The 16,581-nt window shown below is 40.8% G+C and overlaps 1 protein-coding gene across 12 annotated transcripts in view; it reads left to right on the top strand.

The window, feature by feature from the left end:
* GIT2 (GIT ArfGAP 2) overlaps positions 1–16,581 on the top strand; it is a 48,927-nt gene that overhangs the window by 16,598 nt on the left and 15,748 nt on the right. For 4 of the 12 annotated variants that reach the window (XM_057526408.1, XM_057526404.1, XM_057526401.1 and 1 more), the window contains exons 8-14: positions 3,001–3,046; positions 4,163–4,214; positions 7,510–7,582; positions 7,834–7,931; positions 9,098–9,209; positions 12,218–12,360; positions 14,390–14,539. In XM_057526408.1, coding sequence (XP_057382391.1) covers positions 3,001–3,046; positions 4,163–4,214; positions 7,510–7,582; positions 7,834–7,931; positions 9,098–9,209; positions 12,218–12,360; positions 14,390–14,539 — 674 coding nt within the window. The remainder of the gene's footprint in view (positions 1–3,000; positions 3,047–4,162; positions 4,215–7,509; positions 7,583–7,833; positions 7,932–9,097; positions 9,210–12,217; positions 12,361–14,389; positions 14,540–16,581) is intronic. The other 8 variants (XM_057526410.1, XM_057526409.1, XM_057526407.1 and 5 more) reach the window with 4 other exon arrangements.

Here is a 16,581-nt window from a genome sequence, read left to right as displayed (position 1 = left end):
TAGGAATAGAAGGGACTTCCTTAATCTGATAAAGAGTATCTATTGAAAAGCCACAGCTAACATCATCCATAATGATGAGAGATTGAATGCTTTTGCCTGAAAATCAGAAACAAGGCTAGGATGTCCACTGTCACCACTTCTATTCAACATTGCACTGGAAATCCTAACCAGTGCCATAAGGCAAGAAAAACAAACAAAAGGCACACTGATTAAAAAGGAAGAAATACAACTGCCTGTATTCATAATGAAATGATTTCCATATAGAAAATCCCAAGGAATCTATAATAAAATTTCTAGAACTAATGAATGAGTTTAGCAAGGTTGCAGAATGCAAGATGAACAACCAAAAATCAATCATATTTCTATAGACTAACAGTGGACAATTAGAACCTGAAACTAGAAAAATAATAACATTTATAATAGCTCCAAAGTAAATACTTAGGTATAAATCTAACAAAATATATGTGGACTCTATATGCTAAAAATTACAAAATGGTGATGAAGGAAATCAAGGAAAGCCTGAAAAAGGGTTTCTACTATGTTTATGGATTGAAATACTCAATATAGTTAACATGTCAATTCTCCACAAATTAATTTGTAAATTTAATGCAATTAAAGGATTTGCTTATTGACATGGACATCCTGGTTCTAAATTTTACATGGAAAAACAAAGGAACTAGAATAGCCAAGACAGTTTTGCAAAAGAACAGTAGTAACATGGGAGGAATCACACCACCCAATTTTAAGACTTGCTGTAAAGCTCTTCCATACTCAAGACAGTGGTTATGGTGAAGAGGTGGACATACAGATCATTGAAACTGTATAGAGAATCCAGAAATAGACCCACACAAATACATTCAATTGACTTTTGACAAAAATTGCAAAGGCAATTCAGTGGAGGAAGGACAGTACAATATATGGTGTTGGAACAACTGAATATCCATGTGCAGAAAAATGAACTTCAACCTAAACCTCACACCTTGTATAAAAACTAACTGAGGGCTTCCCTGTTGACGCAGTGGTTGAGAGTCTGCCTGCCAATGCAGGGGACATGGGTTCGAGCCCTGGTCTGGGAGGATCCCACATGCCGCGCAGCAACTGGGCCCATGAGCCACGATTACTGAGCCTGCGCATCTGGAGCTTGTGCTTCGCAACGAGAGGCCGCGATGGTGAGAGGCCCGCGCACCGCGATGAAGAGTGGCCCCCGCTTGCCACAACTAGAGAAAGCCCTGGCACAGAAACGAAGAACCAACGCAGCCATAAATAAATTAATTAATTAAAAAAAAAAAACAAAACAAAAACTAAAACTAACTGAGGGGACTTCCTTGATGGTCCAGTGGTAAAGAATCCGCCTTCCAATGCAGGGGACGTGGGTTCAATCCCTGCTCAGGGAACTAGGTGCCTACATGCCACGGCAGCTAAGCCCGCATGCCACAACTACTGAGCTCGCACGCCTCAAATAGAGAGCTCGCGTGCCTCAAACTACAGAGCCCACACGCTCTGGAACCCGCGCGCCAGAACTACAGAGCCCACGTGCCCTGGAGCCTGTGCGCCACAACTAGAGAAGAGAAAACCCGCACGCCACAACTAGAGAGAAGCCCGCGTGCTGCAACAAAAGATCCCGCATGCCTTAACAAAGATCCTGCATGCCGCAACTAAGACTCGATGCAGCCAATCAATCAATCAATCAATAAATAAATAAATAAATAAAATATTTTTTAAAAAACTAACTGAAAATGGATCATAGATCTAAATGTAAAACTTAAAACTTCTAGAAGAAAATATAGGAGAAAATCTTAGTGATCTTGGATTATATAAAGTACTTAAATGTAACACCAAAAGCACAATCCGTAGAAGAAAATATTGATAAGCTGGCCTTTGTCAAAATTTTAAGCTTTTGCTCTGCAAAAACTATAGTTAAGAAAATGAAAAGACAAGCCACAGACTGGGAGAAAATATTTGGAAATCACATATCCAACAAAGGACTTGGATCCAGAATATTTATACTTAAATACTTAAAACTTTACAGTAAGAAAAGAAACAACCCAATAAAATCTGGGCAAATATAATATACAAATGGCAGACACATGAAGAGAGAAGTTCTTTAGCCATTAGGGAAATACAAATTAAAACCCAGTGAGATACCACTAAGTACCTATTAGAATGACTGAAATAAAACAAAACACAAAAAACCAACACAAGTGCTGGGGAAGGTGTAGAACAATGGTAACTCTCATACGTTGCAGTTAGAAAACAAAATGATAGAGCTACCCTGGAAAAAAGTCTAGCAGTTTCTTACCAAGTTAAACATGCATTTACCTATAACCCAGAAGTCCTAGGTATTTACGCAAGAGAAGTAAAGACTTACGTTTATACAAAAACCTGTATGTGAATGCTCATAGTGGCTTTACTCACTGGCACATGATCAGTGCCCTCCACAAGCTTGATTAGGACTCAGTCAGCATTGTAGGAGACAGAGCCCGTGCCTGGACCTGCCCAGACCACCTGGGCCAGCCCTGACTGTTTTATGCTAATTGATTAATTTGAAGGTAAGCCACTGAAGCTCAAGGAAGCCCCACCATCCCACATGGGAGAGCAGATGGAAGCCTGCTCCAAGCTACCTCAGCTCCCTAAATGTCCTTTCCATGGCTGAAGATCATTGGTTATACTGGGGACAAACAGCATAAGGACAAACAGTGTAAGGATTAGGAGACAAAACATATACTGGGGACAAACAGCGTAAGGATTAGGGTGAGCATAGGCTTTCTGCTTAATGACGTTGGGCCCTTTGTACCAGAAGAAAATGAGGAAATGATCCTTGCTACTGGCCAGATTTTGGGAAGTTGTAGTCAACCTGGCAACTTCTGTTTCTCCCACATAGTTCGTAATTATGGGAAGATACTAATTGCAAAACATAAATTGAGAAAATAATGATGGTATTCCTTTACAGATCTTATCAATATTTATATGAACAAAACTTTGACTTGGTTTCTGTTTCAGATCACAAAAATGGACAGCACTTTATAATACCTCAAATGGCAGACAGGTAAGGCCATTGAAATAACAATACTATCTGTCACTAGTATTTCCTTGGTTGTATAGTGTTTAAGTGTATTATATTTTGTGTTTAACAAAGCCCATACATTTTTCTCTTTTATGGCTATGCAATTTGGAAATAAGATGGCTGTAAGTAAACCACCATATAAAACTTAAGTTTGAAAAAGCACAAGTAAGAAATTTGCTAATAAAATTGGAGTTAGAGATACTGTCACAGTTTTAGCTAGTTGTGACAGTATATTGTGTCTCTGGATATATCACAGAATATTTCTGTGTTATAAGAGAGTGTAGCCTTTGTCTATGACAGGAATCAGCAAATTTTGTTGTTGTTAAGGGCTAGATAATAAATATTTTAGGCTTTTTGGGCCATACAGCCTTTGCCACAACTACTCAGCTCTACCAGTTGTAAATGAAAGCATCCATGGACAGTATGTAAATGAAGGGCATGTCTGTTCCAATAAAATTTTATTTCTGGATACTAAAATTCGAATTTCATATAATCTTCACATATTATGAAGTATCATTTGTTGGGTTTTTTTTTCCAACCACTTAAAAATGTAAAAACTATGCTTAGCTCATAGGCCGAACAAAAAGTGGGTTATAATCTGTTGCCCCTGGTCTATAAGGTCAGATGAGTTCATGGCTGCAGAAATGAACTTTAAACCCTTATTTAGCCAATAAACTTTGCATAAATACTGTCAAGAGTTTATGAAATGGTTAATTGCTATTCCATATGTAATCTTGCCATTCTGTTTTTTAACATTCTGCCCTTTTTGTATTTTCCTCTGCATGCTTTTTTTAATACTTTAAAAATTATGACTTCTCACATAAAGGGCCTGGGGACTAACCTGGCAATAATTTTGCCTTTTGGTTAGTAGGTGATTATTTTTCTGTTTGCCACTTTGCATGATTATGGTATTTCTAGGAGATACTTTCACTAAGTTCTGTTCAGTTTCCTCACTGACGATTGGGCTGTAGAATTTTGGCCTCTGACCTTGTCCATGAACTGTAATTAATATCTTAATCCCTTGGCTATCTTAATCTTCTACAGAGCTCATGAAAATGGTTTTATTTATTTGCTTATTAGTTTTGTACACTTTCTTAGCAGCCTGGATTTGTCTGAATTGGCAAAAGCTGCTAAGAAGAAACTTCAGTCTGTGAGTATCTCTCTTTCCTAGTGAACTCCAGTATGGAAAACCATGTGTCCTGCTAATACCTGTTCTTAGCCCATTACCTAGTACATCAAATGACTTTGTTTCGTGCTCTCAGATGTTAAATCAGAAGCACCATCGAGTATGTAGCAAGGAAGAATGAAAGTACTATTAAGTTTAGTATATCCAATTTATTGGCTTGGCTTCAAATAATGGCATTTTTCTCTGTCATTTTAAAAGCGAAGACTGTGCCTTTGACATTAGGAAGTTGTTTCTCCCCGTAAGAGTTCCCTAGTTTCTCTCAATGTACATGAATAAGTGGGACACCCTTCTTGGGATTACTTCCTGTAGCCTCATAGGATGCTGGAGAATGATAAGAGCTGAAGCTGGAATGGTGAGTACTGCAGATTGACTCGCTGCTATTTGGGATCCAGCCACCCCTAACTGTCATGAGTGTCCCACGCCATTCATCAGAGTTTTGTAAATGTAGGCTTTTAACTGCTGGTTCTGCCTCAGCTATGTGCTCAGAGTTTGCCCAGTTCTGCAGGTCACAAGCTCACTTTAGTATCTGTGTTTCTCTTCAGCCTGGCCATTTCAGCCTTAGTCAGGACCCTGAGAAATCTACTCCTCTGGGAACAATTTCCCTCTGTTTAGTCCCCACAAATGAAGCCTCGCCCGGTGCTTCCCCAGCCATTCTAACCACCAGATTACCCGCCTCAGCTGTTCTCATTGCTCTCAAGATCAGAACCAAGGTTCTTAACTTCTTTTCGTAGCCTTTATGGGAGTCATCCCACTCTCACCCTTCAGTTCTTGCCCTGCTTCCCATCTGGTTCTCACTGTGTGGGTGTGGGTGTGGGTAGGTGCGTGCGTTTAAATATTTCTTTAAGGGTTAGCACCGTCGGAGGCCACCTTCAAGTCCTCTGTCAGGAATTCTCTTTTGCCTGCTGTGCTTTCCCAGCTACCCTCCCTTTCATCATTCGAGTAGCTGAAATCTGACCCCCTTCACAGTGTAGGTAGGAGTTTTCCCAAAGCCTAACTCTGAACTTGCAACTCCCCTAATTTATGTCTTACTCTTCATTCCCCTTTTCATAGAAGACTCTTTACTAGAATTTAATATAATATTAAGTACTAAATATTACATAAAATGAATTTCTCATTACTAGCATTTAACTGTAATATGAAATAAATGTATTTTATGCAATTTGGTGTCTCTGTGTTCTCTATATGCAGTTTTGTGTGCATGTGTTTTTATTGCCTTTCTTAAATTAAGGAGGTCATATAGTAAGATGATTAGGATGATAAGCTTTGGAGTCAGCATTGAATATTCTGTGATTTCCTTTTAATTACTTAACAGTATGTAAGCCAATTTTTATTGTAAATAATTCAAACATGGATAAAATCCAAGCTCCCGTTGACTATCCTATTCTACATTTGCTAGGCTGAAAGCTGGGGTTATGTCTGTAATATCTCTAGCGTGTGGCAGGCACTAGATAAACATCTGGGACAAAGTTGAGTATAGCTCTCAAGAACTTGGGCTCTGGGTCAGACTGGTCAGGTGTGGATCTCAGCTCTGATGAGCTCCCTCACCTCTCTGTACCTTGGTGTCCTCTCCTAGAAAGGGAGGTCGTGATCCAGCAGAGGCAGCAAGTCAGAGCTGCCCAGTGAGTGTGAGCTGCCCCCACCCTGTGGTCTCCGCCTCCTATCAGTGCCAATTCAGTGTTTATCCTACAATATCTCCCTCTCTCCCTCCCTCCCTCCCTCTTTCCTTCCCCCCTCCCTAGTGAAAAGCTGGGAGAAATATAAGACCACTAATGTATTCCTTGAATTCGTAAATATTAACATTTTAAGAGAAACTTGCATCCCAGGTCCATCACTTCTTGGCTTTGTGACTTTAGGTAAGCTAACTTCTGTGCCTTGGTATCCTTCTCTGTAAAGTGGTATAATAGTGGTTCCTGTCTTCAGAGAGGTGTTGTATTTACAATGATGATGGTATTAGCAAGGTGCCTGGGATGTAAGCCCGCAACAGAGTTGCTGCTGTAGTTATTGTTAGTAATAATGACATTAGCTTGTAGCCCCTTAGAGGAAACAGATTGGGTGTTTATGGTACAAGTTCAGTTTCCCAGTCCTTCATCACCTTATCCAGCAAAAGGCTCTCAGAGTTTATTTTTAAATATAAATGTAATGTAACCACACTAGATAAAATTTGGAAAATACAGAAGGGGAATCATCCTCGTTTTCTATATTCTTAATGGGTTCACGCTCCATATTTTGGTATATTTTTTCTAATTCTTGTTTCAGATGCCTACCTTTTTTTTTTTTAACTGAAGCGTAATTATAGAAGTTTATATCCTGCTTTTGTCACCTAACAATGTATTGTACCCATTTTAACGAGTTGAATGAGGTGTGTGCAGCCAGCTTTAAATTCTGCATGAAGTACCTTCTGGTCAGTGTGTGAATGGATATTTACTGGGTCCGATCTTGGTGCCAGGTATTGTGTGGGGATGTAGGGAACAGGAGAGAATGGAACAAAGTCAGCATCTTCCCTCACAGAGTGGGGAAGCAGTCAACTCAGAAGTAACAGCCACCGAGCAGCAGGGTTTCATGAGGCAAAAAGTGCAGAAAGAGCTGGAGCCAGCATGCTAGGGGCTTAGCCTCCTCTGGGTTGAGGAAGAGCCGGTTGTTGCCAGGAGGGCACCCCAGTCTGTGGGGACTGTTTTGTTGGGACACTGCACAGTGTACTGATTAGACGGGCTGTCCTTGGTAGGGGACGCTCAGGTAGTTTTTGGGGGGTTTGGGGGACCCCTACTGAGGAAGACAGCAGAGAGACTTAACCGAGGTCTGGGTGGTATTTTCCTTCAGTGGCACGTTTTATCCTCTCGAAATGGTGTGTTTTGGCTTCTTTATCCTACCAAGGGTTTCAGATCCCCTATACTGGGGGCAGAGCGGGTACTGGCAAACATTCTCAAAAGAGCAGAAGAGACTTTAAAAAGGTGATGTCACACGAAGAGCGGAGAACTGGACCCTGCCTTTGAGATACGCACTTTAGATGCCGCTTGCTTCCCTTAGGGCACAGCCCTATCTGCATATCAGGAGGGAGGCTGCTGTGGGTGGCAGGTGTTTCTAGAGGATCTGTACTATTTTGGAAATGTTACTGTCTGTTTAATAATGGTGGGCATTTACTAAGTAAGCACTGGCTTTGGATAAGACGTTGGAGGTAGAAGGGTGAATAAGTCGCAGTCCCCACTCATTCTGCTAGTGTTAATCCTTGTCCCTTGTGTTCCTGATATTTTTTTACTTTCAGCTAAGTAATCATTTGTTTGAAGAACTTGCCATGGATGTGTACGATGAAGTTGACAGGCGAGAGACTGATGCAGGTGACTTAACATGTGGCTTTATCTGCTAAGCTTCTGTTATCAGTAGGCAGCAACAAGCTGCCAGCCTCAGTGTTTTTACTTGCCCAATTTCTACTGTCCTGATAACACGTGTGTCAACGTTGACTCTTGTGTATGCTGGCTTCAGAGTGTGCTGCCCCTAGTCTACCTAGTAACGCGAGAGCTGCGGCTCTTAGAGGAGCAGTGGCGCCCGTGGTGATGAGATTCTATCTCTGGCTCTTTCCTCTGGCTAGTCTGGCTTGCCACGCAAAATCACAGCACCCTGGTGACTGAGACAACCGTCGTCCCCTTCCTTCCAGTCAATCCCGAGTACTCATCGACACGGAACCAGGCAAGTGGCCGAGTCCAAAAACTCACTAGTAGTGATATTTGGGGAATGGCTGATATCATGGTATTTTATTTTCCCAGGACAGGTATGTAAGATTTTTTGATTGATTAAAATGTTAATATCCTTTACACACACATACCCTCACAAGTTGATAAGAAAAGCAATAGAAGTTAATAGATGACTGGGAAAGAATATAAAACAATTCACAAAAGAAATACAAATGGCTGGAGTTCCCTCACGGTCCAGTGGTTAGGACTCCGCACTTTTACTGCTGATGGCACGGGTTCAATCCCTGGTTGGGGAACTAAGATCCCACAAGTGCAAGGGCAAAAAAAAAAAAAAAGAAAGAATAAATGGCTTTCAAATGTGAAGAAATGTTTAATCTCATTAGTAATCAAAGAAAGCAACCTGAAGGCATTGATGAAAGTTTTATCAATCAAATTAATAAAGTATCAATACATAATAAAGGATACTCCAGACTGGTAAGGATGTGGCAAGATGGGCTTTCTCATGCTACAGATAAGAGTTTAAATTGCTGCAGACCTCAGAAAAGCAATCTGTTAACTGCTTTCAGAGGCCTCAAAATTAACTGCATCCTTCCACACAGGAATTCCTCATTTGGGAATATGTTCTAATAAAATAAAAATACAAAGCCTTATGCACATTTTCATCGAAGCACTGTATGTAATAATAGAGCACTGAAAAAAGCCTAACCATCCATCAAGAGCAGTGAAGCTGAGTAAATTATGAAGCTCTTTTCATTTTTATTGATTATTGGTTATATATAATGATGGAGTCCCAGCCTCTAGACTATAACTTTATATTGAAATTTTAAAATTTGTCCCTTCAAATTAATTTTTGATTAGTAGGCCTACTTCAAAACTGAATTGATATTAGAAAGAAAGCATTAAGAGAACCATTTTGTTTCGGTTCACAAAAATAGATAATGCATTGTGAGAACTTAAATGTTATATTGTTCTATTATGTAAATGGTTTTAAACTGTTCATAAGGAAAATGTTAAATTTGATTCAGTTATGGCTGTGATTGATGATACTTTGAGCATGCTGGAAGGTCTTTGCCGAAGTCTAACAGTAGTCTGACTAGTTTTATGTGAATATGTGTGTATTTTTACATCTGGGAATATTTCCAATTATTTTCTCACCCTCAGGGCAGACAGAAACTAGCTCGGTTTAACGCCCATGAGTTTGCCACTCTGGTTATCGACATTCTCAGTGACGCCAAGAGGAGACAGCAAGGCAGTCCTCTCTCTAGTTCAAAAGGTAACTGTTTCAGACCTCTAAATGTTTGCTTCTTTGGCCTTAAAACTTCACACAAGTGTTAAAGTTATAAAAATAATTAAAGCAATCATTGACACCACAGCTTAGTTAAAGCCCTGTAAGTTTTATTGGTACTATGTTGTGACGACAAGTTTCTCTCTTTGAGTCCTGGTGAATTATAAATATTTCAGCGTTATTAACTGTGATTCAAATTTATCTTATATATGATTTTTTACCTCTTGGGTCACCTGTCTTCCCTAAAAAATTGCATTCTGAAATTAACTCAAAAGTCTGACTTAGATCTTGTTAAAGGACATGAGAAACTAAACCCTCTTGATTGAAATTCCAGCTCACCTGCTGTGGTTTACCTACAAGACCGAGTTCTCCATAATTAGAATTTGTCGCTATAAACTTTAGATGTCTACAGCAAGAATTATTGTGGTTTAAAATTGTGAAGAGAGCACCAAGCACCTATTTCCGAGGTGCCCTTTGAGTCTTGTTCAGTAGCTCAGGGTCCTGTCTCCATGCTTGGGAACATACTTCCTCCCCAGCCCTGATGCTGTATTTTTGTTGTTTTTTTCTAATTGTAGAAATAATACATTTTTAAATTGCAAAACATGTAAACAGGAAAAATACATACCATAAAGATCCAGTTTTCAGTCAGCATCGCCTTCCCCAGAGATAGTAATCGTTAACTGACAGCGATTTGGTCTTCTTGATTTTACTTATTCAACCAGACATAAACAAGTTCTAAGAAACGTTATTAAATTTTGGTGAAGGTGCAGTGATAAGGGTCCTTTAAAGTCTCAAAATGTACAAATTCTTTGATTTGGTGGTTCCATTTCTAGGTGTTAATTGAGAGGAAATAGAGATGTTACATGTATGTTATATATAGCACTGGAAACATTAGAAACAAATAAGCAATAATAGAGCAATTATTACTTACATATTTGAATAGTGCACACTTTTTTTCAGAGACTATGTAATGACATAAAGTAATAAATTAATTTTTTAAAGCTTTAGTGTAATCCAAATTTTGTAAGGAAAACATTTATATATATACATATGTACAAGTGAATATATCACATGTAAATGTAAACATACCACTAATCCCCATTACTCACGGATCTCATATTTGCCAATTCACCTATTCATTAAAATTTGTTACCTCAAAATCATACTGACAGCACATTGATGGTAATTTGTGGATGTATGCAACATGCTGAAAAATTTGAGTCACCCAAAATGCACGTTCCCAGCTGAGATTGAACAAGGCCATGCTCTGCCTTATTTCAACTCTTATACTCGAAACAGGTGTCCTTTTTGAGATTTATTTAGTGCCACAGTTTTCACATTTTTATGCTTTTTGTTGGTGATTTCACTATTTGAAGTGGTCCCCAAGTAGAGTGCTGAAGAGCTGTGTAGGATTCCTAAACGCAAGAAGGTCGTGTTGTGCCTTGTGGAGAAAATACATGTGTTAGACTAGCTTCGTTCAGGCGTGAGTTATAGTGCTGTTGGCCATGAGTTCAATGTTAATGGATCAACAACATATATTAAAGATGTCTTTAAACAGAATCGCATGTAAAACGAGGTTATATATTTATCAGTTGACAAAAATGTGATCAGAGGTTTGCAGGAACCTAACCCTGTGTTTCCAGTCAGAACAATGGTTTAATATTTGCTAATTTGTCTTCACAGCAACTTTATAGACTGTAACTGCTACAAATAATGAAATTGACTGTATATATGTGTATATGCTTAGGAAAAAGACTGGAAGGAAATAGAACAACATGTATCAATAGCTATGAATGATTACTCTATCATTAGTTTCATTTTTTCTATATTGAATCTTTATCACTTCTATAATCTGATGGCATGTATATGTATATATTTTTTAAAATTTATTTATTTCATTTATTTATTTTTGGCTGTGCTGGGTCTTCGTTGCTGCGCACAGTCTTTCTCTGGTTGCAGCAAGTGGGGGCCGCTCTTCGTTGCAGTGTGCATCTTCTCATTGCGGTGGTTTCTCTTGTTGTGGAGCACGGGCTCTAGGCGCGCAGGCTCAGTAGTTGTGGCACGTGGGCTTCAGTAGTTGTGGCTCACGGGATCTAGAGCACAGGCTCAGTAGTCGTGGTGCACGGGCTTAGTTGCTCCGAGGCTTGGGGGATCTTCCTGCACCAGGGCTCAAACCCGTGTCCCCTGCATTGGCAGGCGGTTTCTTAACCACTGTGCCACCAGGGAAGCCCCGGCATGTATATTTTAAATATTAATTTAAAAAATTAAAATTCCTTTTAAGTAAACATAATTTATCACCAAGATATTATCCATCAAAATATCCAGAAACAATATTGGAAATTAGAGGTTTGCTTGAGTTGCCTGAAAGAAAGTGGAGAGACTTGGATAATTTGTGAAATCTTTCATTCAAAATGTGTTGGAGCCCATGGAGTCATCCCTGCTCCCCTACAGACCATACTTTCCTGGTGTGCACGTGTGTGTCCAATGGGTCATTCTCCTCTTTCTCTCTCTCTCACTGGCATTCAGCTAATGAAAGGCCGATGTGCCTACTCTTTGATCACCTAGTTTCTAGGCTCCACTTTAACAATTTCCTTTCTGTTTTGACTTGACATTACCTTGTAAACAAGGTACAGTTATAACTGAATTGCAGTTAATCTTACATTAGTTACAGCTTTATTTTCATGATTTCGAGCTACACCCTGTTTCCTTGAATGATTACAAATTTGGGAACCTGTCCCCTTATCTGAGCAGCTTTTTCCTAAACCGTCTAATTAATTTGCCCACATTTGGCAGGTCGCTCAGAGGGATGCTTACATCTGTCTCTGCAGTTTTTAGTAGACTCTCTGTCCAGTTGATAACTTGCTCTGTTATCCCTTTTTGGTGTGAATATAACCTTGCTATTTCTGTCATTTTCTTCCAGTCTTTTAAGTGGCTAGTTTTTTAGGAAAAAAAGTTTTTTGCAAGCCTGAAGTAAAGCTTTTTGCTTCTATTGATAGACAATGTGGAGCTCATACTGAAAACAATCAATAACCAGCACAGTGGTGAGAGTCAGGACAATGACCAGCCGGACTATGACAGTGTGGCGTCAGATGAAGACACGGATCTGGAAGCCACTGCGAGCAAGGCGCACAGGCAGAAGGTGAGGTGGCACACCGCACACAGAAAGAGACTGTGTTTTCTTTTCAGATCTTTCCCCCTGAAAATTTGCCTGCTTTGTAAATCACTTGAGGGCTAGGCTTGTGAAAAGTGCTCTGGAAGTAGAGTCGGGTTTTCTGCTAGCTTGGGCCAAGCAAAGGTCAATGAGGGAAATAGTTTTAAAATAGGGGGTCTGTGGTCCCTGAGTCAGTTGTTGACTCACAGCCCTTCTGCAGTTTTGACTTTATAAAACCTGTGAGGAAGGACTGGTGGGTTTTATTCTTTCAACAAATGTTTACTTTTGTTGGATAGTTATCCAGACTTCCCTGCATAATATTCTCCTGAGTGAGGCCTAGTCCCTTTCCTCTACGAGGCCGTCACCGCCCAGGAGGAGAGAGGACTGCAGTACAAGGGTCATAAACACAGACACAAGCAGAGGGTGGGGTGGTCAACGGAGACACAACTTGTCACTGAGGAGGAGTATCAGGGGAGGCTTTAACGTGTGTCTTGAAGAATGCCTGGGATGTGGGTGTGTGGAGAGGCTGGGGAGGGTGGGCTAGACAGAGAAGAAGTGAGACAGCGGCGTCGGGGGGGAAATCTGGTCACCTGTAGAGTCAGCCTGAAAGGAGTGGGAGTCAGAGCTGCAGCAGAGGGCAGGGGTCACACCATATGCAGGAGCGTGACGCCAGACCAAAGAGCCTGGACCTTGGCCAACAGTGCAGAGCCCAGGCAGCTTTTAGGCAGGGCAGGAGGGCGATGTCAGCCATGTTAGGTCCTCTGTTTTGGGAGGACTGTTCCGGTGGACCAGGGAGTGGAGGAAGGGACCCCAAGTAGGAGGTGCTGACGAGGTCCAAACAAGAGGTGACACAGGTTCACCTCAGGGCCTCGGCTGGGAGGGTCTGGATGGAAGAACAGTTACTGTAGCAAAGTGTGAGCCCAAGGACAGGGCAGCAGGGGCCTGGCTGGTCCACCCACTGCTGAGTCTCCCAGACCTGGCCCACAGAGGAGCCCAGCAAACATTTGAGAATGGATGAACAGGAGGAAGATAAAAAAGGCAGGGCTTGGCAATAAGTTGGATGTTTGAAGTGGGAAGGTAGACTTACTGGAGTTGTGTCCAGAGTTTTCCAGCTTACACAGCTGTGAGAATCAGTGGTGCCACTGGCAGATGCAGGGAATGTGGAGGGGATGGCAGGAGTCACCTGTTGCATCTGAAACATCTCTGCCCGGTCTCCACAGAAGCGCTGGGTTCACTCGAGTGAAAGCCGGGTCATGACAGGACCCTACACGACGGGGTCCCTAGACTGGCCGGCCTCCTCCTCCTCTCCGCCTTGCACACCCATTCCCTCCAGCTGAGCCCTGCCACTGGCTGTAACACCCTTCCTCCAGACAGCCATCTGACTAATGACCTCCCCTCCTGCAGGCTGTTGCTCATGTCCCACCTACCCACCTGTCAGGTTAAAATGCACCCACCTTCACCCCAACTTCAGCTCCCCAGCCCCTCACTCTGATCCATTCTATTTATTTTCCATAGCACTTATGACCTTTCACCGTACTATATAGTTATTTATTTTTATTTTTTCCTTCTCTCACTCTGTTGGGATGTAAACACCATGGAAGCAGGAATCTTTGTCTATTTTCTTTTCTTATGTATCCCAAGCCCCTAGAACACTGCCTGATGCTTAGTAAAAAAGCATCAGAAAAGTTGGAATGAGTGAATTAATGAAATAATGAATAAAAAAAGAAAAATGAATGAGCAAGAGAAAGGCAGACAAGGCAGATGTGCATAGTCATTGTCAGAATAGATTTGTAGCCCCACTGTCTGATCTATTAGAAAATACTGGCTTAAAAATTTTTCAAATACTTCAGTAGCCCTACCTTTATGTTTTATTTTTGCATTACGCTTAGAAGCCTTGATTTGGTTTGATTAACTTTGCGATCCAGCTGGCGTGGTCAGAATTTGAAATTCTTTAGCAGTTAGTTTTGAATGTTATCATCGTCTCAGATTGTGAACATTTTCCCCAATTTATTTTTAGAGCCTAGATTCAGATTTATCAGATGGACCAGTCACTGTGCAGGAATTTATGGAGGTCAAAAACGCTCTAGTGGCTTCTGAGGCCAAGATACAACAGCTAATGAAGGTGAATAACAACTTGAGTGACGAGCTGAGAATTATGCAGAAAAAGGTAACATGTCAATAAATGCCAGGATGGTTGCTCTTTAACCCCATAGTATAAGGAAGAATCCCAGGCATGATGCTTGTGGTCAGAGGGAAGAAACACAGATCTAAAAATCTTTGGGCCAAGCTGTCTTTTTGGAAGCAGTATGTATTTTGGATATTTTAAATGAAGTAACTTAGATCAGAAATAAATCCAGTGTAAGTTTCCCAGGTAGGAAAACATTACAGCCTATTAAATGTTTGTGTCAGTTGTAGAAACCCTTGCACTATCCTGTGCTTCCTGCGAAGCTAGACACCACTCCATGGATGTGATTCTTCCTATTTATTGCTTGTTCTAAAGAATAATCACACCATGAAGACAGGGCAGACGGAAGCCCAGGACAGGTGTATGTGTTTATCCACATTCCAAACCCCACACCACACAAGGGGTACTGTCCCTGTTCACTCTAGTCTAAGATATTACCCACCCCTGCCCTGGCAGCCCAGTCCCACAGCCCCACTTTTTTTTCACCAGTAATTACCACTAATTTATGATGTCCTCAGAGCCACAGAATAGGTACTTAATAAATGTAAGAAAACATTGCGTTTGCACCAGCGAGAACTGTACGCTGGTAAGAAACAATCCCATTTGCTCGGCATTTCCTTGTTTGCCTCCTTTTGAGAGAGTTAGAAATATATATATTAATCTCTATCTCTAAAAAAAGTATGGCTAATAGTAGCAAGGAATATGCTTCAGAGGGGATTACGTATATAACTTTTTATAAGAATGCTAAGAAAAAGAAGTGGAAAGATTCTAAATTCTGCCCAAGACTTTGTGGGTACTGCTCCTATCATTCAGTGCTCTACAAAATGAGATTCTGTACACTTCCTTAAACAGAAACAAAACAAAGTATATATCTGTGTCTTCCTACTATCATTTGAAGAGTGATGCTTCAGAATCATTATCAAGAACAGAGGACATGGTGCACCTCATTTGTGGCTGGGCCCTTTTCAGTGGTGCTTCCTAAAGGAAGGCTGAAGATCTAAGAAGAGGTCCGTGCCCCTCTGCTTGTCAGGGAAGAACACTGCAGTGCACCCGCGCCTGCGGCTTGGTCCAGAATTCTTTTGAGTTCTAGATCATTTTTGGAGACGTTTTGAGATAGATGGCCTCAATACCTATAATAGAAGGGGACAAGAATGCCTGAAGATCAATCAGATTTTAATCAAACACTGGTTCTGTGCCACCCTGGCCCTATCACCGGCTGGTGTGCAGCCATGAACAAGACAGACAAAGTGCCCTTTTGCCATAGCATACAGGGCTTGCACCACTTCTGTCTTTAATGAATTACAGTTTGTCTCATTAATTGAACTAATGCATTTTTTTGAGGCGACTTTTTCTGAAACATGCTGACTTTGCCACTGCAAATCAGTCTGCTAAGCATCACCATTTTTGTTCTTATTATTCTCCTGTTAGTATTTGTAGAAATCACCAGAGATAACCTCGAATCTCTGAAAGCAAATGTCTCGAGCTTCTTTAAGAAATGCAGAGTGGAATTATTTGCCATTGTTCATGGATTATCTCCTCAATTCTTAGAAATGCTTTTTGATTTCTGAACCTATTATCTGTAACTTTTCATGTCCTGTTATACTCCTTCCGGACAAAAAAAGTGTAGTCTGGTTCTTATTAAGATAAGCACCATCCAGATTTATCTGAGGACATCTTGCTAAGTACAGAGTACTAAAATTTAAAAAAATTGAGACCAGGAACTAGTGGTCATCAAAGCACATTCAAGCAAAATCCAGGCTGGATGTTTTAGCGTGAAAAGTGTGAAGATAAAGTTTAAGATTTCAAGACCTTGTCTAAAATACTCTAAGAGGTTTTCACATAGACACACAAGCATGTGACCAGGTCCCCCAGCCCTACATTGAGGACCGTGTGTCAGTTATGCTCCTCACTGGTTGGACCTTGACCATTTCATCGTAGAATATGAGTTCCCTAATAAGTAGTTTTGACAGGCAGTTTATGCCTGTCTGTTTCCTGGAATGTAGGAATTTTCAGTAGCTGCTTGT

Source organism: Balaenoptera acutorostrata, chromosome 13 (assembly GCF_949987535.1).
Source record: "Balaenoptera acutorostrata chromosome 13, mBalAcu1.1, whole genome shotgun sequence".
NCBI lineage: Eukaryota > Metazoa > Chordata > Mammalia > Artiodactyla > Balaenopteridae > Balaenoptera > Balaenoptera acutorostrata.
This window is presented reverse-complemented; position numbering and strand designations above follow the sequence as displayed.